The 24,971-nt window shown below is 49.5% G+C and overlaps 1 protein-coding gene across 2 annotated transcripts in view; it reads left to right on the top strand.

Moving 5' to 3' along the window:
• The window catches only part of COL6A2 (collagen type VI alpha 2 chain), a 28,902-nt gene extending 4,037 nt beyond the window's left edge, over positions 1 to 24,865 (top strand). The window contains exons 2-28 of one of the 2 annotated variants that reach the window (XM_074910480.1): positions 808 to 942; positions 1,875 to 2,473; positions 3,019 to 3,039; positions 3,763 to 3,828; positions 4,560 to 4,613; positions 4,727 to 4,771; positions 4,956 to 4,982; positions 5,261 to 5,287; positions 5,386 to 5,430; positions 6,612 to 6,665; positions 7,062 to 7,124; positions 7,392 to 7,454; positions 8,370 to 8,459; positions 9,290 to 9,352; positions 9,749 to 9,811; positions 9,956 to 10,018; positions 10,552 to 10,614; positions 11,033 to 11,083; positions 11,479 to 11,514; positions 11,893 to 11,955; positions 12,208 to 12,270; positions 12,559 to 12,594; positions 12,857 to 12,902; positions 13,481 to 13,633; positions 13,877 to 14,329; positions 14,649 to 14,687; positions 23,105 to 24,865. In XM_074910480.1, the coding sequence (XP_074766581.1) occupies positions 837 to 942; positions 1,875 to 2,473; positions 3,019 to 3,039; positions 3,763 to 3,828; positions 4,560 to 4,613; positions 4,727 to 4,771; positions 4,956 to 4,982; positions 5,261 to 5,287; positions 5,386 to 5,430; positions 6,612 to 6,665; positions 7,062 to 7,124; positions 7,392 to 7,454; positions 8,370 to 8,459; positions 9,290 to 9,352; positions 9,749 to 9,811; positions 9,956 to 10,018; positions 10,552 to 10,614; positions 11,033 to 11,083; positions 11,479 to 11,514; positions 11,893 to 11,955; positions 12,208 to 12,270; positions 12,559 to 12,594; positions 12,857 to 12,902; positions 13,481 to 13,633; positions 13,877 to 14,329; positions 14,649 to 14,687; positions 23,105 to 23,712 (3,060 nt within the window). In that variant the 5' untranslated portion in view covers positions 808 to 836 and the 3' untranslated portion in view covers positions 23,713 to 24,865. Of the gene's footprint in view, positions 1 to 807; positions 943 to 1,874; positions 2,474 to 3,018; positions 3,040 to 3,762; positions 3,829 to 4,559; positions 4,614 to 4,726; positions 4,772 to 4,955; positions 4,983 to 5,260; positions 5,288 to 5,385; positions 5,431 to 6,611; positions 6,666 to 7,061; positions 7,125 to 7,391; positions 7,455 to 8,369; positions 8,460 to 9,289; positions 9,353 to 9,748; positions 9,812 to 9,955; positions 10,019 to 10,551; positions 10,615 to 11,032; positions 11,084 to 11,478; positions 11,515 to 11,892; positions 11,956 to 12,207; positions 12,271 to 12,558; positions 12,595 to 12,856; positions 12,903 to 13,480; positions 13,634 to 13,876; positions 14,330 to 14,648; positions 14,688 to 17,631; positions 19,400 to 23,104 lie in introns of those variants that run through there. The other variant, XM_074910482.1, reaches the window with a different exon arrangement.
• The last annotated feature ends 106 nt before the right edge of the window (positions 24,866 to 24,971 follow it).

Genomic DNA, 24,971 nt, shown 5'->3' with positions numbered 1-24,971 from the left:
ACTTGGCCCATGTGCCATCAAGGGGCCATGCTGGTTAGTGCGATTGTCATCTAGACGTAAAGGCAAGTGTTGCCTCGTCCTCCATATTCTTTGCTGTTGATAAGTGTTGCTTGGGTTTTGTCTGTGAATATCCTTTCAAATCCTGGGTTCCTCTGAACACTTACACACATTCCCAAGAACTTTTCAGACTAGAGCTCTAACTCTGCTTCTGCTTAAGTTATCATAACCCTACACAAAATATACTCCCATGTGCAGCTGGACATTGGAGGCCCAGTGATGGGTTGAACGCTAAAGATGTTCATTTCTTCAAGTGCTTGTTTATTCATCCCTTCACTCTATGGTTTGTGCAGGCTACAAAGCAGCATGCTTAAGCATAGGGTTTTGTACCTTTTCAGTGTACACAGGCATCACCAAACCCATGTGGTGAGTTAGAAGTGTAAAGGATTTGCTGCACACCTTCACTAGTGGTCTGACCAAGCAGAAGAAGAGAGGAGCATGGATGCTATGTCTGCATGGATCAGGCATGATGGATTCAGTATGGGCATGGGGCAACCAGAGACACACCTGGAGAGAAACCAGGAAATAAGAAGATCCTGATCCACTGTCCGTAGCTCCATCACCTGATCCCTTCCTTCAGACTGACAGAGAAGCTAAAGCAGTTTTAAATCATTCGCCAACTCACAGTGATGGAGAGGTCATGTTTTTCACGGACAGGGTTTACAAGGAGCATGGGCTAGCTTTGCATCTTCTTATCAGAGCTAGGAGGTTGTATATTGTGCTTAACATGTAACTTGTCTTTTCCCGCAGGCATCTAAATATCCAGAGGAACTACTAAGATGTTCCGACAAGCCTTTTTTTCCACTCTCCTTTGTGTGGCTCTAGTTCCTCTCCATGCTCAGCTTGATGTGGATCCTGGAGATGTCAGTCCTGTCTCCTGTGCAGGTATTAACCAGATAACTTGGGTTTCTCTCTTCTTTGTAGACAGCAATTTTGCCGAAAGCAATGGCCATTCTCAGTTGTAGAGCCTGCTCCCAAGGAGCTGACAGTGGCACGTTATACCTCTCCTGCCCTTTTGCACTCCTGGGCAGTGCCCTGGGGTAGCGATCCATCTGTAAGGAACACCATCCTCCATCCACCAAAACTCCCATTTCCGGGTTTACACTTGAGTGCAGAGAGGTAGAGATTGAAGAGCTGGGGTCTGTCAGTGGTGGCTTCTCCCAGATGATGCAGTAATAAATACCAGGTAGCTCAGGTCTGTATCTGATGTCAGAAAGTAGCCCACTTAGAATTTGATGATTTGAGAGCTGTTCACTCGCAATGCAGAGGAGGTGATTTACGTGTCCATCCTGGCTTTTACAAAAAATTGCAAGATTTTGAAGATTGATTCATTACTCAGCAGATCTTAGGATTTTGAAGTCCTGGGCACTGGAGAGTCATCTGACCTGAACACAGATGATTCTGCTAGAGCTGGGTGGGACTTGTGCTTTTTCCAGTGTCACACTTGGGTATGACCTTTTTCAAAATGTTTATAAATCAGAGAGCAAGCAGCAGCCTGGCAGGTGGAGCATTCATTTAGTGCAGGAGAGCAAGTCATAACCTTGTTCTTCTTTGTTTAATCCCAGCACTTAGTCCTCAGTTTCCTCATTTCCTCCAACCCAGGTGGAAATAACTCCTGATTAGTAAGAGCTGCAACACACTCGCAGGAAGCTGAATATCAAACCTCATGCTGTTGTTTGCTCTCTTCACAACTCTATGTGCTGTCCTCTGTGTGCTGTCTATATACGCTTCTCAGTCCGGGTTTCTGGGGGGCAGTGAAGGTGGTGCAGTGGTGCGTGAAGTCCTCTGACATGATCTGAATAATTGTCTCCCTGCAGAAAAGAGGAACTGCCCCATCAATGTGTACTTCATCATTGACACCTCAGAGAGTGTTGCTCTGCAGACTGTGCCTATCCAGAGCCTCGTGGATCAAATAAAGCGGTTCATCCCTGTGTTCATCGATAAACTGGAGAATGAGCTCTACCAGAACCAAGTCTATATCACTTGGCAGTTTGGTGGACTTCATTACTCAGATGTGGTGGAAATTTACAGCCCTTTAACGAGCAGCAAAGACATATACCTCCCCAGGCTGTCTGCCATTAACTACCTTGGCCGGGGCACCTTTACGGACTGTGCTATCTCCAACATGACGGAGCAGATCCAGACACAGATGGCCTCAGGTGTGAACTTTGCAATAGTCATCACTGATGGCCACGTTACTGGCAGCCCCTGTGGGGGGATGAAGGTGCAGGCTGAGAGGGCGCGAGACATGGGGATCAAGCTCTTCGCAGTGGCCCCCAGTGAGAACGTCTATGAGCAGGGGCTGCGGGAGATCGCCAACCTGCCGCACGAGCTGTACCGCAACAACTATGCCATCACGCAGAAGGACACCCTGGACATCGATGTGAACACCATCGACAGGATAATCCAAGCTATGGTACGGAGTGCTGTCTGAGGTGCAGGGAGTATAACGGGGGGACAAGAGAAGCAGCGCATGGATCAGGGGGGATGTTTTCCAAGTGGCCCCACAGTGGGTTTTGGCAGGGCTCTAGAGATCACTTGTAGTAGAGAAAAGCCTCTGTTTTTTTTCTCTTCCTTTTTTGTGTCCTTTTAGCACTTACAGGCCAAACAGAGTCTTGAGCATCTCTGATTTCTCTGGTTAGGTGCTTAACCAGGACTCTGTTCCACGGTACATCTGGGCAGGCTGCCACCCTAGTCCTGGCTTGCTGAAGGCCAGACCCATACCCCAGGCTACTCCCCATCCAGGGGTATGTGAAAGAGTATGCAGCACTGAGACATGTGCTCACCATCAGCATGGTCTTCGAGGCCTCACCTTTTAATTGGGGACTCTGCTGAGGACATCTTTAAAGCCATGGGACCTTTACCACCTTCTCTCCCTTACCATCACACACACCTTCAAGGCCGTGATGCTGGGGATTACCACCTTAACTGATTCTGTTCATCCTCTTTTCTCCTTTGCAGAAACATGAAGCCTACGGAGAGGTGAGTGAGCAGCATCTTTACATCACTGCCACATGACACAGGTTTAAGTTGCCTCACTTAGAGCAGACCAGCTTGTACCCCGAAGTATCAGGCCAGATTTTGCAGTGAGCTGCACAGGGTGGGTCTCTGTCCACCCGTGGATTAGTGCAGATCCTGGGGACCTGTCCCCTTACCCAGTGATTAAAATGCCATACACTGGACTCTTCACTCTCTGCCTCCCCCTCACCTGTCATGAATTCAGGTCTGTTGAATAGACTAATTGAATCACTTCAGAGGCATATTTTATAGGTGCTGCACAAGCTGAAGGTCCTGCCCTGCTGGTATCACATGGACAGGCATACCTAGGGATGACTGTGCAGAGCAATGCTCCAGAGGGCATGCACAGCCCATGATGGCCCCAGAAGAGCAAGCCCACACCACCTCACCTGACACTTAGGAGTCCTGTTCCTTCAGTTTGAGCCCAGAGCCAAGCCATAATGAATGTGCCTGTGGCAACTTTCTGCTTTTAATTTATGGGCAGCATTTTTTTGCATGCTTGTTGCTGCCTCAACTCTGAGCCAGCTGGAGCCGTAGTACTTTTTAGCACTGCAGTCACAGGGAGGGGTGCATGGAGAACCATGGTGCAGAACCAATCTTCAGGTGCACACTGGCTCAATGCATGAAGCAGCTGGCACGCTGCAGCGTGGGGGTTACACCTCCTGTTTAATTTCTTCTGTATTTCAGTGCTACAAGATGAGCTGCCTGGAGATTACAGGTCCACCCGGTCCCAAGGGATACCGAGGGCAGAAGGTAAATCACCCTAACCTGTGGGAAGAGAATAATGCCAGTGCCTGCCACAGACACTGCAGAATGTCCTAGATCCCACCTCAGCTGCAGCAGCCTTCTCAGGCTTAGCACCCAGGTGGGAAAGAACTCTCCAGCATCTCTCCTGGCCCTGAGAGACTGCCATGCTGCAGTGAACAGAGCGCACAGCCAGCACCAGTGTCTCTTTGTGTCCATGCCAAGGCTGATGCATTGACACCAGCACAGAGAGGCAGCTGGGCATCGCCCATATTGACACCCAGCTTATCTGGTTATGGGAGGTAACACTGACACCTCCAGGATCCCCATCAAACTGAGCATAGAGGGGAACTAGAGACACACAAAAGAGCGTGGGAGAAAAGGCTTGTCTGAAGATCTTAGCAGTTCCTCTGGATATTTAGATGCTTGTGGGAAGAGACAAGTTACACATGAAGCACAAGCACAGAAGTGAGGCAGCAGTTGTCTCCAATTCTCTCACCCTCAAGAGAAGAGCTCTTACATGTACAGGGTGTGCCGTTCTCCTATCCCCAGCTCTGTGTGCTCCCATCCCCATACAGCCTTTCCCCAACTTCCCTGAAATAAAGCAGGTCCCACTCCACCAGCATGCTGCCCCAATCTCTGTAGGAGCACCCACAGTGAGCCCAGTGCTTCCAGAAATTGCCATTTTCTCACAGTTAGCACCAAGCCCTGACTTATATTGGGTTTTTTTCTTTCCTTAGGGTGCAAAGGGGAACATGGGTGAGCCAGGCTCCCCTGGGCTGAAGGGACGACAGGTGAGTTGTGGAAAGTCCCCCCACCTGCTACAGCCATCAGTGCTGCCCGTGCATTAGCTGGGGCTGCAGCACTGCTGTGCTCAAGCTAACTCTCCATGTCTTCTTCCCTTAAGGGTGACCCAGGTATCGAAGGGCCGATCGGATACCCTGGTCCCAAGGTAAGAACCCTGTAGCTGGTGACTGAGCTCTTTGCATTCGTTGATTTTTGGTGAAGCGGGCAGAGCACTGCTTCTCCCTCTCCACCTGGTTGTTTACCACACAAGACCCCGGCACGCCGGTACCTCTGCTTCTGCTGATCCCCGAGCACTAACACAGCATTTTTCATATTTTCTTTTTGTCTAGGGTGTCCCAGGGCTGAAAGGCGAGAAGGTGAGAAGGAAGAGACTAAATGACTCTCTGGGCACTTGGCAAGGGACACACACCTTTCTGTTGCAAAGAGGGAGAGTTTAGCTGTAATGGGGAGAATAACAACCCTATTAATATGTAATTGAGGACATGGAGGTGGGTGGGGATTTCCAGGGGCATCCCAAAGACTGTCTCCTTCGGGCATTGCTCATGATCTTGGGAAGTGTGGATGTTTTCACTGAGCTAAATGGGTGGGAGTGAGGTAGGCAGACCAGCTGACGCCTGTTCTCTTCTCCCCCCAGGGCGAGATTGGATCCGATGGACGGAGGGTAAGAAAGGACATTTTCTAGCTTGCATGTTGTTCCAGCTACCAAGCCTTGAGTGTGTCAACAGATCACTGATCCATCTTTTTTCCCCTTGATGCCAGGGTGCCGCTGGTTTGGCAGGCAGGAATGGCACCGATGGACAGAAGGTAACACCATTTGGGAGCACCTTGTAATGTCATTCCTGCTGTTCCATTTCTTTACCTACCCTTGTCTCCACAGGCTGTTTTGCTTCTCCCATCCCACACGCTAGCTATTTGTTCTGACTGAGGTTTCTATGAACTTATTTGCAATTATTCTGCATGTCCTGTAGAAATACGTGAGGTAGCTGGAGGTGGATTAATTCGGGTCACAGAAGTGCTATCGCTTCATCAGCAAGCTCTCTGCAGGAATTCGGTGTGTAACCCGGGCTGTGCTGCTGCAGGAGGTGATATGGCCAGATCATCTGGGTGTAGATATCTTGGGTGTTAGTGACCCCTACAGGACATGTACACAGAAAGTTTTGCAGAAATTAGATTTTCAAGGCAGTCCATTGCAGATTTCATCTGGGATTTAATCTCTAAGATACTGCTTGTTCTTAAGACTAAAGCCCTAAAGCCAGGTTCAAGTACCTTGTAACAAAGTCCCTGAAGTCCTCTGTCCCCTCTGTAGTAAGTGTAGAGGGCCACAACCTCCCTTAGATCTGCATGCCATGCAGATGTGCCACAGCAGGATAGTCAAATTTGAGATTATTTCAGCTGGCTTTGTCTGCTGGCCAGCACACGTTGGTTTTGCTCTGCACTTGCTCGTATACTCAACCAAGTACATCTGTGAGATAATACCAATTCTTCCCACTACTAAAAAGCCACTGATGCTCTAAAACACAAAAGTCCTTCAGTCATCGCTGCTCTTTAGCCAGGGCGAGCTGTTTAAGTGCTGCTGGCAAAGCTGTTTCATGGCGCAGGGCAAGGTGGTCACTGCCTCAGGTTCCTGTGAACCTGAGCTACTCTGACACAAGATGCACAGTGGAGGACCATGGGCGTGAGTGATGACCAAATCCAGCCTCAGTGAAGGGACGTGTCCATCAACCAGGTCATGTGTGTGGGATTAATGTGCTTGAATTCCCACCAACACCTGTGCTACCACTTGGGGTGTTTCAACTACTTTCTCCTTGTCTGTTTGACCCTGCACACCACACTCCTGTTTAAAGGAAGACACTATTTATTCTTTAACTGATTGCAGGTATGGTCAGTGAATAATGTTAAAAATTAGTAACTGTTAACAGGAAAGCTGTATTTTCCCTTCAGACACCTACAGCTTCTGTGTCTTCTTTTGAATGCTATCTCTCTAGGGCAAGCTGGGGAGAATTGGACCACCGGGCTGCAAGGGAGACCCTGGTGACAAGGTAGGAATGCTTCCTCTTTCACCAGGCACATCAGAAGTATCACCCCAACTTTAGCTGCTGAATGAGCTGCATATGCAGAGAGATATGGCCAACAAGAGGTTACTGGCCCATTTTCCAACCAATTGCATGATCTGATCCCAAGTCTGGGATCCCCAGAATGGGGAGCACAGCCTGAATATTTTGTGCCTTCTTTCCATGGGCAAGTAATCTGGGATCCCACAGTGTCCCTTCCCTCCACACAGAGAGGAGGAGCTGCTTCTTTCATCAACACTAGCAACAAGCAGAAACTATTTTAGTCTCTAGAGCAACTCTCTAAGCCAGTTGGTTTGTTCTGCAGGGAAAGTGCATATTGTTGCCACTGCAAAATGTATGGTCCCTTGTCCTTTCCCTCCCTAGGGCCCTGATGGCTACCCAGGAGATGCAGGAGACCAAGGTGAAAGAGGAGATGAAGGCATAAAGGTACAAGTACTCTGAACAGTGGGCAGGGTGTGGGCAGAGGCCACCAGTGGGGTCAGCTAAACACCATTGCCTGTGTTTCCTCTTAAATCCTTCGCTACTCATGGACCCCTTAGGCTCTGTCTGCCTGGGGACTGGATCCCATCACCAGACACAGGAGCTGAGGGAAGAGCCTTGCTGGCCCTGCTCCTCGGACTCCTCATGGCACGTGTCAGTGGTGCACAGCCACATGCTGATGGCACAGGCAATGAGCATTTCTCTCTGTTTCAGGGAGATCCTGGTCGGCCTGGTCGCAGTGGACCCCTGGGACCTCCAGGAGAAAAAGGAAGCCCGGTAGGTTCATGCAGTGTTCAGATGTCTCCAGTGTCATACTGGGGTCTTTTCCACAAGGAACCAGAGTAGTAACCACATGGGGCAGCTGCACCACAAAGATGACTGTTTGCCAAGGAATCCTGGTGATTTTGCAAATTAGCCCACCAGTGCAGAGAAAGGACAAGCACCTGGGTGTTCAAGTGAGCTCTCCTGCCATGTGTGTCCCCACCAGTATAGTGGTAAACATCATGTGGGCAACAGGAGAGGGGACTGCACAACATCCCTGAAGCTGCCCAGAGCAAAATGAGAATGGGTCTCGAGCATCTGTCCAGAGCAGAGCAAAGCAGGCAAAATAGACTTAGAAGGATTTACCTTTCTAGCTGATACATTGCACTGCATCTTTCCTTCTCTTCCCATCTTCTCCTGAGTAGAAAGGCCCTGTTTGGCCATGGTTTCCCCTGCCACAGTCTCATGACTTCCTCAGTGTTTGTGGCAGTGCCACTGTTTGCAGGCTGGTTTTATTCATGTGAGTAAACTTTAACGATTAACTGATCAGAGATCTATCACAGGCTTTACCCACTGCACTCAACCTTATAGCCCAGGGTTTGCTATGCTGATGGCCAGATACTTCAGACATAGTGGAAGAGGCTGAAATAGCCCTCCCACTTTGGGCAGGGCTGAACAGATGCTGTAAGGAAGAGTTGATGAGCTTTTGCACTGGTTGACGGAGGAAGGGTGACACAGCATCACACTGCTCCAAGGCTGGAGCCTGTGCACATAGCTTTGACATGTAGGCGTGGTGGGTGTGTGGAAGCATAAGCTGTATGCTCATGCACATGTCTGCTAAAGGGTGGACTGCTTGACACAGGACAAGAGCTCTGTGTGTGTGACCTTGACCTCTCTTCCGACAAATTGTATTTCTTTTTCTTCTCCAAGGGACTTCCAGGCAACCCTGGACCTCAAGGGCCTCCTGGAAGTAAGGGAAGAAAAGGTGAAACGGGACCTCCTGGACCCAAAGGAGAGCCTGTAAGTGTCTGAATGGAGCCTGATGGAGTTTCATGGATGAGCTCTGAGAAACTGCCCCATTTAGCCTGCCTGCCCTGCCTTCTGCATCCCAAAAGATGTGTAGATGCTGATCATGTCTCCCTGAACTTCACAGAGCAGTACTTCCATAATCCTAAACCTGATAACCATTTCACCTTAGAGAAGCATCCTGTATTCCCACATAACCACAAATGCCTCTGCTCAGAGCCCCTTTGCCTGTAGTCTGGCAAGTTTCCCAAACCTCTGGCTTCTCACAGGAGCTCAGAGTTGAGATCTGGTGGATGTTACAGTAAAGTGCTCTGAAAAGGGCAGCATGAAATCACAGCTGTGTCACAACATCAATGGCGCCATGCAGACCCAAGCTAATGTGATGGGGCACTGCAAAATTTGGGGAGTGGGTTGAAGATGATGTTCCCTGGCAGAATACAGCATCGTGGCTCCACCAGCACCAGGAGGCCAGAGCCCAGCTGGCTTGCATCCTTGTATGAGATCTGGTGGGGAAAGCAATGCCGGATAAGCTGGAAGTAAAGCAGTCTTTAACCCTGAGGGAATGAACCACAAGTGTTTGTGGTCACTGCAGTGACCACTCTCCTGAAAGAATAGTCTGGCTATAGCTTCCCAAAAGCCAAAGGCAAGACCCCCCACGCAGTGCCAGCATGGGCATCCCTGTTCCCCTGCTGCCAAGCACATGCTCGCTAAGGGGGCAAGGGGATGTCTCAGGCCAAGAGGGAGAAGGCAGAACAGCCAGGAGTCACTATTTAGGTAGCATCCATCTTTGCATCCCATTTACGTGACTTTCTGTGTCTGCCAAGGGTCGACGTGGAGATCCAGGGACAAAAGGCAGCAAAGGTATTCCTGGAGCCAAAGGAGAAAGAGTGAGTAAAACAACCGTCCAGACCATTGGGAGTGAGCCTCAGATGCACAGGACCAGTGCATGATGCATTACTGCCCAGCCACACAGCATCCATCGCCAGAGCTGGGAATTGCAGATCCCAGTGGGCTCTGCATGTGTGCTCTGCTCCTGCTGTGCCCTGGTGGCAGCAGGTACAACCTCTTCTTCCAGGGCTTGATCCAGAGCAGGGATAAAGGGTAGAAAAGCTCAGAGATAAGAGAAATGTTCAGAGTGCAATCTGCCCTGACACCGTGATTTTTAGCCAAGAAACACTAGATTTAAGAATGGCATCATGCCTCCTCACTCTAAGGAGCGCTGCCATGCACACAAACAGCATTGGAGACATCCCTGACCAGAAATATCTTTACCCACTTCACAGGGAGATCCTGGTACAGAGGGTCCTCGTGGCCTGCCCGGTGAGGTTGGAAGCAAAGGAGCAAGGGTAAGCACAGAGCAGGGGCTGGTGACAGCCAGGAGTGAAGGAGAGCACTGCTGCTATCCAGGGGCAGCTCACCTGGCTTTCCTTCTCATGCACACCTGCCTGAACCTGCTTCTGTACGTTCTTTCTTCTTGATTTGCTTTGCAGGGAGACCAAGGACTACCAGGACCCCGAGGCCCTTCAGGTGCTGTAGGAGAGCCAGGGAAGATAGTAAGTCACTCTGTGTCCTCCCTCTGCAGTGAGAGCTTGCCCCACTGACATAAGCTGGCTTCACCTTCCCTCCTGAGGGCAGCCTGCCTGCCTTTTTCTCAGGGATGCTCAAAAATTAGCCCAGAGACCCCTTGCTACCCCTTTCTGGGACAAAGAGAAATTGCAGGAGCCAGGACTCCCTGCTTCTCCATCAATCTCGGTCCCAGGTGTTCCTATGACAATGTGGAAGGGATCATGTCAGAGTGGGTCATGGAGCGAGGAAAGATGAGGCTCCCTGGGTGCCCATTTGTCCTGGGTCTGTGGTTAGTCCAGCATCCCACTGTGGCAGTAGTGCTGTGACATCCATGTGGCTCCATGGAATGTGGGAACCCACATGCTGAATCAGTCACTGTCACAATAACCTCATCTGGAGGGGAGATGATCTTGCAGAATCATCTCAAGAGCTGGTTTCTCCAGCATGGTCACCTGTGTGGCCAGGCAGCTGCAGGGACCATCCTCACCCACTTCCTCCACTCCCCAACACTATCCTGCAGGGATCGCGTGGGGACCCTGGTGACTTGGGCCCAAGAGGTGATGCCGGACCACCAGGACCAAAGGTAAAGTACATGAATGCAACTCTGCACCTGAACGTGTATTTTGATGTCCTTTTTTTTTAATTATTAAAAAAAAAGGCAGTTTCCACTGCAGAAATTTGCATGCCTCAGAAACAGAATGGCTTAAACCTGAGCCTTCCTATTGGGCAGAGATATAGGTCTTGCTCTGGCCAAGGCAGCTCTGATTACACTCCTCACCCTGCACAAATTCAGGGGTGTCCCTGGCATGTGATATCCCCAGGACCTTGCAAAGCCTTGCTCTGCACAGCTGTTCCCAGTGTTTCAGGGCCAGCTGCAGAAGTCACAGCTCCTGGGGATGTCTCACCCTGAGAGAAGATAAAAACAGCTCAGGCTGTCACTGGCATCACCAGAAAGGCCTGTTTTGGTTTCTGATGCGTCTTTTTTTTTTTTTCTCCTAAAGGGTGACAGAGGCAGACCTGGCTTTAGCTATCCTGGACCCAGAGGACCGCAGGTATGTATGCCTTATCCAGCACAGATGTACATGCTGCAAGGAAGCCTGGTTCTGTGGAGGTTGCTGTTGGAGCTGAGCAGCCTGAGAGAAGAGGGAAAGAGGAATTAAAATTATCAGGGTCACAGAAACACGGAACCTGCAAAGGGAGTGATGGGGGTTGAACACTGGGACTGAGCGAAGCCACAGCTCCATCAACGTTGTGACAGAGGTGCTGGGGACCCCAGCCTCAATGGTGGTGGTGGGGAGGTGGCTGCACCCACCACCCCAACCATCGGTCTGAAGCTATACCTGCTGTTCAGCTTTCTGCCCCTCAATGCAAATTTCAGATGTATGTGTGCGCGGTGTGGAGTTGGTACCGCTCAAGGTGCTGACCTCTCCCTTCTCTCCCTTTGCAGGGTGACAAGGGTGAGAAGGGTCAACCAGGACCCAAGGTGAGTGTATTTGTCTCTAGCACCTGTTTTTTGTACTGACTGAAATGCTGAGTAGTTGTCACCCAACCCTATTGGTGCATGGCCAAGGAGCCTGTCCTGCCGGCAGCTGCCCTGACTATTCCCTGAAGCTGTGGAGCCTGGGTGTATCTCCCAAGCCCATCTCCTTTTGAAACCATCTGAAATATGCTCTGCAAAACTTCTTTATTCTTAGTTAATGCCTATGTAAACATTTCTTGTTTGCTCTGCACTGAGCAGCTGGTTTAGAGGGTGCTCTCCCAGGCACACATGTGTTTTTGACGGGCTCGTAGCCGCAGTCCCTCTGCCTGAGCACATCCAGATGTGCTCCATGCCAGATCTGTTTCTCCTTCCTTTGAGCAGGGAGTAAGAGGTGAACTTGGGCCAAAAGGAGTGCAAGGGACCAAAGGACAGAAGGGGGAACCGGTAAGCAGTCTTCCCATACTGTCTCTGGGGTCAGCATCCCCCTGCCACAGGGATTCCCCTGCCAGGTGTTCTGGGGATGGTGCTGCCCATTGTCCTGCCTGCTCTGTGTCCCCAAGCTTTGCTGGGGCAGGCTGGTGACCACGCTTAGCAGGGCTGCAGCTGATGAGGGGATCAGGAGGAGCCCCAAACACCAGCAGCTGCATCACCAACCTTGCCACGGAAATACTTGACCCTTCTCTGTTTCTTCCCCAGGGTGATCCTGGCCCAGGAGGGGAGCCCGGACTCCGCGGTCCAACTGGTGAAACAGGCCTCGAGGTATAGTACCATGCCATTGTGTCTGAGCAGATGCTTTAGCTCCCTCCTCTCCTCCCCACTTCTCCTTGATGCTCTAAAGTCCATCAGACCCCAGCTGGTCTCCTCACAACAGGACTTGCTGGAGGGGACACCAGCTGCCAGACATGTCTGCTGGATCCCTGCGAGGCTTTCCTACCCTTCCTGTGGCAGACCTCTGCAAAAAGCCACGTTTTTGATGGCTCTGGCATCTAGTTCCCAAAAAGGGAACTCATGGGAAAACTGCCTGAAATTCCTGTGCTCTTCTTACAGGGGACCCCCGGCCCACCAGGAGATCCTGGCCTGACTGTAAGTAGCACTGCTCTGCAGCCCCTGGTGCTCCTCTTCCAGGGGAAACCATGGCTTTGCTGTGCACAGCCAGAGAATGAAACAGGGCATCAGGTCCTGTCGCTGCCCAGCAGATCTGGTCTGTGACCTCCCATGGGAGCCGAGGAAAGAGGAGAGGGGGCCAGCTGGGTGGGAAGGGAAAGGGAAACCTTTCCCTTAGAGAGAATGGATGCTGCATGAGGGGAGGGAGGGAGGCATTCACCCTGCACCCTTTTGCTGGCAGGACTGTGACGTGATGACCTACGTGCGAGAGACGTGCGGATGCTGTGGTGAGCAGACCATCACCTCTCCCCTGGGCAGGGGAATGATCACTCAAGGGATGGGGAAAGGGGGTCACCGGAGACTGCCTCCTTCTTCAGGAACTCCTTTGATGGAGCTCTGCCCCGTGAGCTGCCCTTTGCATTGAGCCGCTGGCATGATGGGGTCTTTGCCTCTCTGCACAGGGCTGCACCCTGCAGAGGAGACTCCATGGGAGGTCCTTTCCTGCTCACCTTGGTCCCAGCCCACCAGGGCCAGTGTGGTAGCACTGCAGGGGCAGCCTGGCTTACCTCCCAAAATTTAACTCTGCCATTGCAGGAGCTGTAATACAGAGTTGCATGGTCCAGATGATAGCATAGAGTGTATTACACAGCAAGAGTAAAAAGTTTTCTTTCAATATACATCATTAGAAATATGCATCTAAAGTCCTCCCTATGTTGCCAGCTGCAGGCAGCACCACAAACACTGTGGATGCTTGATGTGATGCTAACTGTCTCCATGTTCCCATAGATGATCTCTTCTGCCCTGGTGACTCTTGTTCCCACCATCACTGACCTTCATGTTTTCCTCCTTCTGTCCCTCTCCCCAGACTGTGAGAAGCGCTGCGGTGCCCTGGACATCATGTTTGTCATAGATAGCTCGGAGAGTATTGGCTACACCAACTTCACCCTGGAGAAAAATTTTGTTGTCAACGTGGTCAGCCGGCTGGGCTCTATTGCCAAGGACCCCAAGTCGCAGACAGGTCTGGACTGTGTGAGGACAGAGCAGGGCATGGGGAAAATAAAAGGGTCTTGGATCCCTCCAGCTTCCACGTTTGTCTGTAGCTGCCCTAGGCTACGATCCATCTGTCCAGCAGTTTCACAGAAGTTTCTGCTTTTCCCCCTTCCCATCTTTGTAGGGCAAAAGGGCAGCTCTTTGCTGACACAAAAGTTGGCTGACTTTCACTAAGGACAGAAAGCCAAGTAATGTCACACTTCATTGGCAGGTGCCCGTGTTGGGGTGGTGCAGTACAGTCACGAGGGGACCTTCGAAGCCATCAAGCTTGATGATGAGCGCATTGATTCACTGTCGAGCTTCAAAGAAGCAGTAAAACGCCTGGAGTGGATTGCTGGAGGCACCTGGACACCATCTGCCCTTCAGTTTGCCTACAACAAACTCATCAAGGAAAGCAAGCGAGAGAAAGCCCAAGTGTTTGCTGTGGTGATCACAGACGGGCGCTATGACCCCCGGGATGATGACAAGAACCTAGGGGCTCTTTGCGGTAGAGATGTGGTTGTCAACACCATTGGCATTGGAGACATGTTTGATCAGCCAGAACAGAGTGAGACCCTGGTCTCCATTGCCTGCAATGAACCCCAGCGAGTCCAGAAGATGAGGCTCTTCTCAGACCTGGTGGCAGAGGAATTTATTGACAAGATGGAGGACGTGCTCTGCCCAGGTCTGTACCTGTCCTTGCATAGTTTTTACTGAAACTGGAGTGTTCACCCCAAGGGTTTAAGGTGGGGGGCACATATGGTGCATTACAACAATTTTAGAGACACTGTGTTCCAGCAGGTTGGCCAATAGCTCATAAGCTGCATCATTCATGGTGGGGGTTGACCTTTATGTAGCCCTGAGTAAACAGTCCTTCCTCAGATATGGGCCAGCCTTTTTGGGCAGCCTTTTGGAGTCTTTTCTCCCTTGCCACCCTGACTGTGCAAGCCGTGAAGGGGGATGGCAGCACATCACTCAGTTTTCCTTGTTTTTTTTTCTTCCAGATCCACAGATTGTCTGTCCTGAGCTGCCCTGTCAGACAGGTAAACATTACAAGTAGCTTCATGCCATCTGCACAAAGTGGTAGGTCTGGGGGAGAGTGCACAAAGCTCAGGAGTGGGAGAAACCCTGTTCATTCCCTTTGGATGGCAGGTGTTTGGTAAATAGTGTTATTTTACATGAGGAGAGGCTCAAGGGTTTAATCTCCTGCTCCTTTCCTGTCTCTCTGGGTTCTCTGCACAGGTAGGTACAAGTGCACTGTATTAGTGCACCAGCATGGCTCAGCCCTGATATTTCTTCCTGTCCCAATTCCTGGGAGCTGCCAGGTTTTGACCTCTGAACTCAGCAATTAATTTCTCACTTGTTCCATGTCTCTATAATACATCAAGTTGAAACCCCCTTGCTAAACCATCCCACCCATGTGACCTTTGAAATTCAGGGCCCAACCTGCAGCACTGGGCAGGATGCTGCTTGGGAGTGACAAGGACAGAGCAGGGGCCAGGGACTGTTTGGAAAATGACACTATAGTGGACCCAAAGCTTTGGCTTTTCTAACGCTGGCTGTATTTAATTAACAATTAACTCAAGGTGTTGTATTAAAGGAAAAAAGGCTCTAAGGATCCTCTGGTATAAAAGAGATGGCTGCTGCTCGCTGCAGGTAGATCACATTTTGCTTGTTAAGGGGCAGATCTGAAACCTGAATTACTTGAGATCCCATCTGTCTGAGTCTCTGTGCCTGCTTAAAAACAGTAGATGCACTATATACACAAGGCTTATAGGGGAAAAAGTTTTGCCAGTTCTTGCAACTTTTATCTCTACTCTTGCCATGAATGTTTTTGTGAAAGTCCTCAGATTCAACTCAGTATTGAACAGAATCTCAAAGTTCATTTTCAAAGAAGTCCCTTTTTTTCCATACAAAGCAAAGGAAAACTGGTCCCAGGATGCTCAGAAATCTGAAGACAGAAAAGCTGTAATTATTCCCTTCTAAAATATCTTACAAGTATTTAGAATATTTGCACCCGGCCAAGCAGAGAGCGTAATGTCCAACCGTGACGCTGAGCTATCCACATAGGCTCCTCTGCAAGGTTCTCTGAGAAGCTTTGACCTGGCGGATCCATGCACAAGGAGGCAACTTACCCATGGCACTCTGGTGACTACTCAGGTCTCTTCAAAGCTTTTGGTCTTTGCAGCTTCCCTGTTTCTGATGAACACTGCAGGAGAGAGACTGACCCAAGCAGTGGCGCACTCATGTTCTTCTAGGCTTGGGCCATCAAAGCCCTCCAAAGCAAGGCGAAGTTGGCAGTCCTTTACCTGTAGTGCACTTGGGTGTCTCTTTTCCTGGTGCAAGGTGAGAATGGTTCGCTGGTACTTGACAGGCCTGGGAACAAGAACAGAAATGGCTTGAGGAGCTATCTGAGGGGATTCTCTCTTGGGTGAATCCCTCAAGCCATGCCATAGGCAGGCCAGGTCAAGTGCAGGCCCTGCACCTGCACCCCAGAGGACATGGGAGGTGGAGTGATGTGACTGGATAGGTCTGCGCCTCCTGTGAAAGTGGCAGTACACCCATCTCAGTATGGGCAAAAGTTGTCCTGGTGTGCAGGGATCTGTGCTGGGCCCAGTAGACCAAGTTCTAACTGGTATCCAGGGATTCAGGGGCCTTTAGGCAAAGCACCTTCCACCCACTGCACTGGATGGTCCACAATGCATTGCTGCCATCATTTAGAAGGATTTGCAATGATAATACTTGCCTAGTGGCAAGGGAACATGTTGAATAGGATGTAATGTGAAGTGTTTGACAGCCTCAGGCTTCTCTGCTCAGTGCTCAGCTTCCTCTGGTTCTCCAAGAACATCTCAAGACTTGGTGCTAATTCACATGCAAACCCTTTGGATGGAGGCAGTGCCCTTTTCAGGGTATGTGCGGGAGCTTCATGCACATTCAATGTGTGTGTCCAGATGTAGACAGGCCAGACCGGTTCAGGTCAGGGAGGCAGCTACACCCAGGGCTGTTCTTGGGACCATGACTGTCAGAGTTGCAGTCCTGGTGCTTCAAGGAGCAAATCAATTTCTCATGTCAGGTGGCCGAGCTCCAGACTGGGTATTGTCAGAGGAACACAGAGAGTGACAGGTATTACATACACCCTGGCTTCCTCCCTGCTGCCTTGGAGATCCAGGCACATCACCACTTCGGGTCACATCTGCAGCTGAAGGTGTGCTGCCTCAGTGCTTTGCCTAAGGAAATCCAGGTTTTCCTGTTTTCAGGGCAGACCCTTGTCTCCCTCTCCCTGTTACCAAGCATCGATTACTGTGGTGCTAACAGGCTGCTGGAGTGTTAAATCCTGAGCAAATATGAACTGGCTACTCGCTTCGATAGAAACCGCATGACGCTCTGCGCGGCTCTCTTTAACCCACGCAAAAGGCTTTGCTTTGAGCTTTGGGATGTTATCTGCAGCCAGGTGGAGATGGAGGCTCTCAGGGTCCTGACTAGCCTGTGCTCCACACAGGAGCATTGCACACTGCAGGGCAGTGACTCTAGCCAGAGCGCAGCAGGGTGAGTGCCAGACAAGTTCACATAATGCTGTCCCTTAGATGTCTTTCTGGCTGCACAGCATCATGTGCATAGTTTGCACATAGCAGAGTTCAAGGCTACATACATGATGGCTGAATCCCATATGCAGAAATAAGTTGGACCTTGTGGCAGTCTTCCTGAGCACAGCTGTGCTGGATGAGTTGGAAGGAACTGGGCAGTTAAGGTTTCATGTAACTTTCTGAGGTCTCTTGGTTGATGTGTGAGTAATTTCAGTACAAATCCCATGATTCCTCAGACATAAATGTGGCAGAAAGATTTAAAATCTAGCTTTGGTCTTTGCTTCTCTGTCCTCGTTAGCTCTGTTCTTTGCTGGTGCAGTGCACATAGGAGAGCCAGGTAGCTTTCAGAGACACAGCCATTGCTAGCAAGCCCTGAAAATATTCTTTTGACGCTCACTTGCAGATGACAGGAACCCTGGGAACGTAAACCCACTTATTTTCCGCCCCATGGAAGAGGGAATCAACATAGAATTCCCCAGCACCATACAATCGATCGCCCAGTTCCTAAACGCCACGCGGGAAACCCAGGACCCCAGCATGTACACCCAGCTGGTGGCCACTTTGGCCTTTACCGCCGAAAAAGCCAAGTTTGCCACTGGAAATGAGCGGCAAGAGTGGATGGACTTGTTCATTGACACCTTCAAAATGGTGCACAGCGAGATTGTGGGGGACCCAGAAACCGTGCTAGGGCTTTGCTGACATCTCTGTTGGAGATCATATGTAGCAGGTGGAGGCAGAGGTTGAGTGGAGGTGATAATCATCTTCCCTTGAGTGCCTGTTTGGCAGAGGGGATAGGTACATTGGTAGGTGCTTTTAGTTTAGGAGAAACAGGCAGTGAAGTGGCTTGGTTGCGCTCAGTCAGGGATGGGACTCAAGGGGCAGATGTCTTGGGCTGGGCTGACTGATGAGCACGGTAGCTTTCTCCAGTGATGTCAAGAGATGTTCTTGCTTTGCCCGCTGCTTTCCTGCAGACAAGCTGTGTTGCCTCAGTCTCTGAGCCAGCCATGCTGCTCCCCTCCCTCGCTCCTACCCTGCCCTGGCAGGCTAGCATGCCCTGGCCCTCAGCCACACTCCAGCCCTGGGCCCCACCAAGGAGGCTGCTGGGATGCATGTGGCTGAGGGCCGGAGCAAGCTCTCATTTGCAGAGAGCCTAACGATGCACTTTTTTCCCATGCCTTCCTACATATATATTTGCTGACTGCCCCTGAAGCATCTTCTGCATCCGCTCACTGGGTTACCATGAGGGTCTCTTCAGGTCTTGCAAATCATTTGTGTGGCAAGACTGGCAAGGCAAGATGTATCCCCTCTCGCTACAGCGAGTGTCTCTGTACAACCATTCAGTGGGAAGTTGGGGATACTGAAGGGAAGAAGCAAGTAGTACAGGGGAGGAGGCATCCTCGAGAGCACCAAAACCTGGGGAGTGCTTCACTGAGAAGCTGTATGAGCTCCCTCTGCCTTTTTCTTTGCTTGTACATTTGTGTTTCTTCTGTCTTAATTAGCAGCATGTACCTGTTCATATCCAGGAGATAGAGGTTATGGTAGGGCCAGGCAGTTCAAAGCAAAAATCCATGACCGTGCAGTTAAACCTCTGTGATGTATTACATGAGCTATTTAAAAGCAAATATTTAAACCTGATGTAGTATAGCCCATTCAATCCATATCCAGTGCTGGTTTGGTTCAGAGAGACTACAGAGCCACCACTTGCTCTGCAGGTATGTGTGTTTTCATGAGGAGTGATGTTTCCATGAGCTCAGCTGCCCCTGGTTTTCACCAAAAGTCAGGCAGATGACTGCCATTCCTGCCTCCAGAATAACTCCTGCTTTCTCAAGCCGTAAGAGAAAATGTCATTTTGTGCGCAGACACAAGAGTGGAAGTGTTTACTACCAGCAAGTGAATTTTGCAGCCTCTCTGACATGGTGTTATTGCAATAAAGTATACTGAGCAAATGTCATATTTAATGGGCAGAAAGGAGATGTATGGTCTTCAGAAATGCTGTTGGGCTGTAATGTTTCCAGATGTGCAAGGTGGAGCTAGCTGCTGAGCTCAGGCATGGGAATTGGAACGAGGAACTTGCCCACTTTGAACTTACTGCAGTGTTTTCTTCCAGCTCTTCTTCAACATCTGGGGCTTGCCCCTCTAGGCTAGAAGCCATGCGGCAACGGGCACACAGGGGAGGTGTTTGTGTCACTCAGCACATGAGCAGATCAGACACACTGCACAAAAATAGTTCTTCTCCCACGGTTTCAGCACTTTTTGGTCCCAGTCTATAGGGATAGGTTGTTCAGAGAACTCTGCTGTTGGCATGTAATAGAGGGAAAAGAGTTCAGAGAGCTTTACGTGTTGTGCTCCACAGTTTAGGTGAAGGCAAAAGGATCAGCCTGTATCTGAGTCCACAGGCTAATGTCTGTTTGTAATCCACATATTCTGGATAGTCTGTGCAAAGCCAATCTCCCTACTCTGTTTTGATTTTTACCCCCAAATTAGCGTGTGACTTAGCCTGTTGGGATCCAAGGAAGAGGACTGAACTCAGAGTAGTTAAGCTGCTTCAGCCATGATGCTAGAGGAAAAGCTCAAAAAAAAACCTGATTTGAAGAGCACAACTCAGGGCTGGGACATCTTACTGAACAAGATGAGGATTTGGCAAGACTTCAGCAAGTGGGAGTTTATTTCATTTCCTTTTGAAATATTTCCTAGCAATGCAGTATAACATTGGAAACAAAGTTTTTACCTCTCAAAAACCTTCAACTCACTTGGGGGGTGTGGGGGAGTGGGGGGTGGAGAGAAGAAAGAAAATGTCTCTTTGCCTGAGCAGTATTTGCCTTGGTCCTTATTAGACAGAAGCAAATTGGTGTAGTCATGTTTTGCTAAAATAATCCTGGCTAATCCCTCTGATAAAGCCAGATAGATTTCATCACAGCAGTGGTTCCTTCAGTGAAGTTCTTGGGCAGAGGAAGGACACAGATATGGGAAGGGACAGTCCACACCTTCCCAGAGACACAGGAAGTGTTGTGAAAGGGGAAAGCACCAGAAAGGGGGTCCCCATCTCACTGTTGCTTTCATCTCCACTGTCAAAGTTGTGAAACAGTAGAGGAAATACAAGTTACCCAGGTTTTAGAAGAAGTAGGAACATGATGTGTATGGGTGGGGTTACTCTGCACATGCACGTAATTAGATCGGTTGCTAATGGCAGAAAAATCAATGTTATTTCTGCATTTTGGGCTTGCCTCTGTTAGACATCCTCATCTGTGTCCTAGCACATGGTATGCAGTGTGATGAGCTACGGGCATTCATGCCTTACTGTAAGCCGCATGAGAAGGACCAGTGCGCCAACTAAAAGCACGACATGAAGACTTTAGTGGACCTAATTCATGGTGGTGCCTCTGAGAACTTATCTCCCAGTTAAGGACTAGAATCTAGAATGTAGTTACTTGCTGAAGGAAAGGGTGCTTGGGTCCTCAGGCTCTCAGAAATGGGAACAAGCTGAACCAAAGCATGACAGACCCAAGGTTTTTATCCGCTGCTTGCATCTATGCTATGTTCACATGGGATGACTCATATGTAAAGGCATTTTATCACACAGCTCGAAGGTAGTGCCCTCCAGCCATGAGGGCTGAGCAACAAGTGGAGTGTCTCTGGGGAGTGCTCCTGCAGTAGAGTCTGCCTGGAGAGCGTTACACTCTTGCTGAAGCTTCATGGAGTGATGCTGCTCTCAGCCCCGGTCTGCTTAACTAGGAGTTCTTAAGGCTTGCTTCGAGTCATGTGGGAGATGAGTGGATCTTGCTTGTCGTCTCAAGAAACATGACTACACGTAGACATTGGGGGAGACAGACTGGTAACCCTTCTCCAACACAATACGCAGGCCTCGCTCCCACCCGCTCATTTTCACCTGCTTTTGCAGACCCCCTGCTTAGATTTCAGACTGTGTGGTTGCAAAGGGCATGCCTGCCTTCCTTCCTTTCCCCCTCCATGACTGCTCAGAGCACGTGAGGACCAGAGGCGCAGGTGCTGCCAAGGCAAAGTATCCTTGTGGCAGCAGCACCTGTGTACCAGGAACTGCAGCATCAATGTACCTTTAGACAACATTTCTCAAGGAAGGTTGAGCAGAGGTGAGTATGTACCTTTATTGCTTTAAAGGAGTGGAGTATCACAGTTGAATTTGGAAATGCGATATTCAAAAAGCTTGTGAGAGAAAGAGCGTCACTTAGAGATTAGTTTCTACTGCAGTCAGAACTAGCAGTGCAGAAGCCTGTTGTTCACAGTAAGGCAACGTACAGTAAGCACCATTCAAGGTATGCCATCATTGTAAATATGTTTTACAGTGTGGGCTAAGGAGAAATGCAAGGCTCCAAGGTCAGGGAATAGGATAGAGAAACAACCATGGACTTGTCCAGTGAGTTGGGTTAAGCCACAAGTACCAGCAGAAGTTCCTGCATCAGGTTTGTTTTATGAATGAAAGTGCTGCCAAATGATCTGTGAGCTCAGTGCTATGCACCATCAGAGCTTCTGCTACACTACCTTGTGCTGTTGGATTCATGCTGGACACTGTCTCTCTAGTCTCAAGAGTGCATTTATCTACTTTGCTTAAAATGTAACTGCACTATTTGCCAAATGTTGACCACACACATAGTACTCATGTACTGAACAGTGATTCATTTGTTGCTCAGCTCATACAAGGAATTAGACCCATTCAGCACCCCACCATGCTGCATTCAGCAACTTTGTCAGGTTGGATTTGCCCGTAGTACGAAAAGTCAACCTCATGTGATACTCCTATTCCAAAAGTTACCTCTCATTGCCAGAAATGGATGCTCAAACTGGGGCTGCTCTGGAATCTCCTATTCTTTGCCAGTCATGCAGCACAACATGACATCAGCTCCAGGACTTCACCCTTTTGAGATTCAGTCTTAGAGCCACAGAATTTCTTGGCAATAATATATATGGCCACTGCCCTGCTGCCAACTCAGGGGGTGGTACATCACAAATCAATATTGCTGTTGCAGTTGTATTCCTGATTAGTGCTTTCAGCAGAGGAGGAAGCTCAAGAAGAAAATTCAACAATGTAGAAATGGAAGTGTTTCTCAGAGAAGCGGTGCACATGGAGGAACACCAAATGCAATACACTAACTACTGCAAAGGGACACAATAATGGTCCCTAACTAACAGCCAATTCAAAGGATAGCTATTTTTGTCTCCTTTTTTTTCATTTACTGTGTATATTCATATGCTGACATGCTCGCTTTGTGGACAGGTGCTGTTCTGAGTGACTGAAAAACAGTGTCCCACTGTGTTTCACTCAAATATTGGTCTTTACTATATTACAAAAGCTGTTTTACTATGAACAGGTGCACTGACAAGCATAGTCTTGTTTTCCAATCATATGACCCAACCTTTATAAGCTCTTCAAGAATTAGTGATTGCTAATTAAACTAATCTGGGTGAGAGGTATGAAAACAGCTTTCATCCTACAAATCTGTGTGTGAAACTAAACCACTCTCCAAAAGTAACAAAGAGGTGTGCAGACACTGCCTGCCATTAGTCTCTGGGTATTCCTCTTACAGATAAGATCTGGGAACTGCTGTAAGAAGGTGGATGTAATTCTGGGACTGAAATGCACAGACCTGTCTAATTTCATGGAGGTCTGTTGTAGGCCCAGAATTAACATTTATTAAGACCTAGTACCAGGGGCTGAGGACATCAGAAGCAAAGTTCCCACATTACCAGCTGCAAAGACAGGCTTTGGCATCGGAGTGGAGCTGGTCCTTCTTTGGACAAAGCTGCTTGGAGGCAACTCCAGCCCAAACTGCCCAAGACAAGCCCCAACCTTATCCTGTAGGTTTTCTTATGCTCCCAAATCTTGTCGTCTTCTTTCTCCTCAGAGCTTGCAGTGGCCCAGTGCACGCAGCGCCCTGTTGATGTTGTTTTCTTGCTTGATGGCTCTGAAAGGATCGGGGAGCAGAATTTCCACAGAGCCCACCACTTTGTGGAGGACGTGGCCCGACAGCTCACGTTGGCCAGGACCAACAGTGACAACATGAATGCCCGGATTGCGCTGCTGCAGTACGGCAGTGAGAGGGACCAGGATGTGGTCTTCCCACTGACCTACAACCTGACGGAAATTTCCAATGCCTTGGCACAAATCAAGTATCTGGACTCATCCTCCAACATCGGGTCAGCCATCATACACGCCATCAACAACATCGTGCTCAGCCCGGGAGATGGGCAGCGACTCGCCCGTCGCAATGCTGAGCTCTCCTTTGTCTTTATCACTGACGGCATCACAGGAAGCAAGAACCTCGAGGAGGCCATCAACTCCATGAAGAAGCAAGATGTCATGCCCACAGTAGTGGCCCTCGGGAGTGATGTAGACATGGACGTCCTGCTGAAGCTTGGCCTCGGGGACCGGGCGGCCATCTTCCGGGAGAAGGACTATGACAGCCTCTCCCAGCCCAGCTTCTTCGACAGGTTCATTAGGTGGATATGTTAAAGGGAGTGCACATGGCCTCCTCTCACCAGTATACACACCCCTGATACTACCTGTTTTATTTTCTTCCCTCTGTATGGTTGCTAGCAACTCTGAGCTGGGCCAGAACAGATGCCTTCTGGGTCCTCCTTTCTAGCCAAAATTCAGAGCTCTTTTTTGATTTTCATGATGAGAAGTCGTGTATCTTACATTTATGGTGCTAATTAAAACCAAGATTTAAGCAGGATACAGAGCCATAGGACATACTTCTGTAAAGCTATACACACACACAGACAAGACTTGTGTACATACTGTAATCATAGGAGGGCTTATCAGAGAAGTGAGAAACCTTTGTAACAGGACAAATGATCATCTCTAGTTTTCAAAAACTCTCAACATCCCTCAGTATCCTGTGAGCTTTACAGTTGTGACATCTCCCGTTCTCTAGCAAACCGTTCTCCAAATTATCTCATGGGTTTTGTTCTCTCAGTACTTCTGCCCTGAGAGGACCCAGGGAGTTTATGACACATCACATGCTGCTTGAAATGGTCAGCAACTTGCTTGCCTTTTGCATGGCCCTCGGTGGCTTGCTCCTCTTTCCCATGAGCAACAGGATGGTGAGAGGTTTTGCTGCCTTCTGCAGTTGTCTGGAGATGCTCCTTCTGGGGCTCTTATCTATTCTAAATTTCACAGATCATGTTTAAGATCTTTATTTTCCTGTGGGCCATATCTCCCTTGCTTCCTTCTGCCATTCCAACTTGCATCAGAACCTGTTCATTTATTACTGCACCCAAAATCCTGTCTGAGAGGAGCAGCATGCCTCCCAACATCTCAAAATACTGGGCAGCCACCAGAGCTGTCATCCCAATGTGCTCAAAGTAACCATGGTGCCTTCTTCCCACCGGTATCTGCTGAGCAATGCCCAGATTTGAACTTGAATTGTGCTATCTGCAAAAATAAACAAATTCTTTTCACCCTATCCTGCAAAAGCCTCTTTATTCTGTAGTTATTATTTTTAATGAGCAGTTAATTCTTTCGGTGCTAAACTGGTAAATCCAGATAAGTTTGTCTTCTGCCTCTCCCCCCAAGTACTGGAGCACAAAGCTGGGCGTCCCTGCAGCACAGGGGTCACTGCTGAGGGCCTGAAGGACCACAGGATGCTGATGGGGCTCCTCCAGCCCTCCCCTCTGTCTCCAGCAGTACCCTTGCAGACGTGTTCCTCTGTCCCCACACCCTCCCAGTGCCCATCCAGACCAGCACAACAAAGACCTTGTCTTCATTCC

This window comes from Athene noctua, chromosome 7 (assembly GCF_965140245.1).
Source record: "Athene noctua chromosome 7, bAthNoc1.hap1.1, whole genome shotgun sequence".
Lineage (NCBI taxonomy): Eukaryota > Metazoa > Chordata > Aves > Strigiformes > Strigidae > Athene > Athene noctua.
This window is presented reverse-complemented; position numbering and strand designations above follow the sequence as displayed.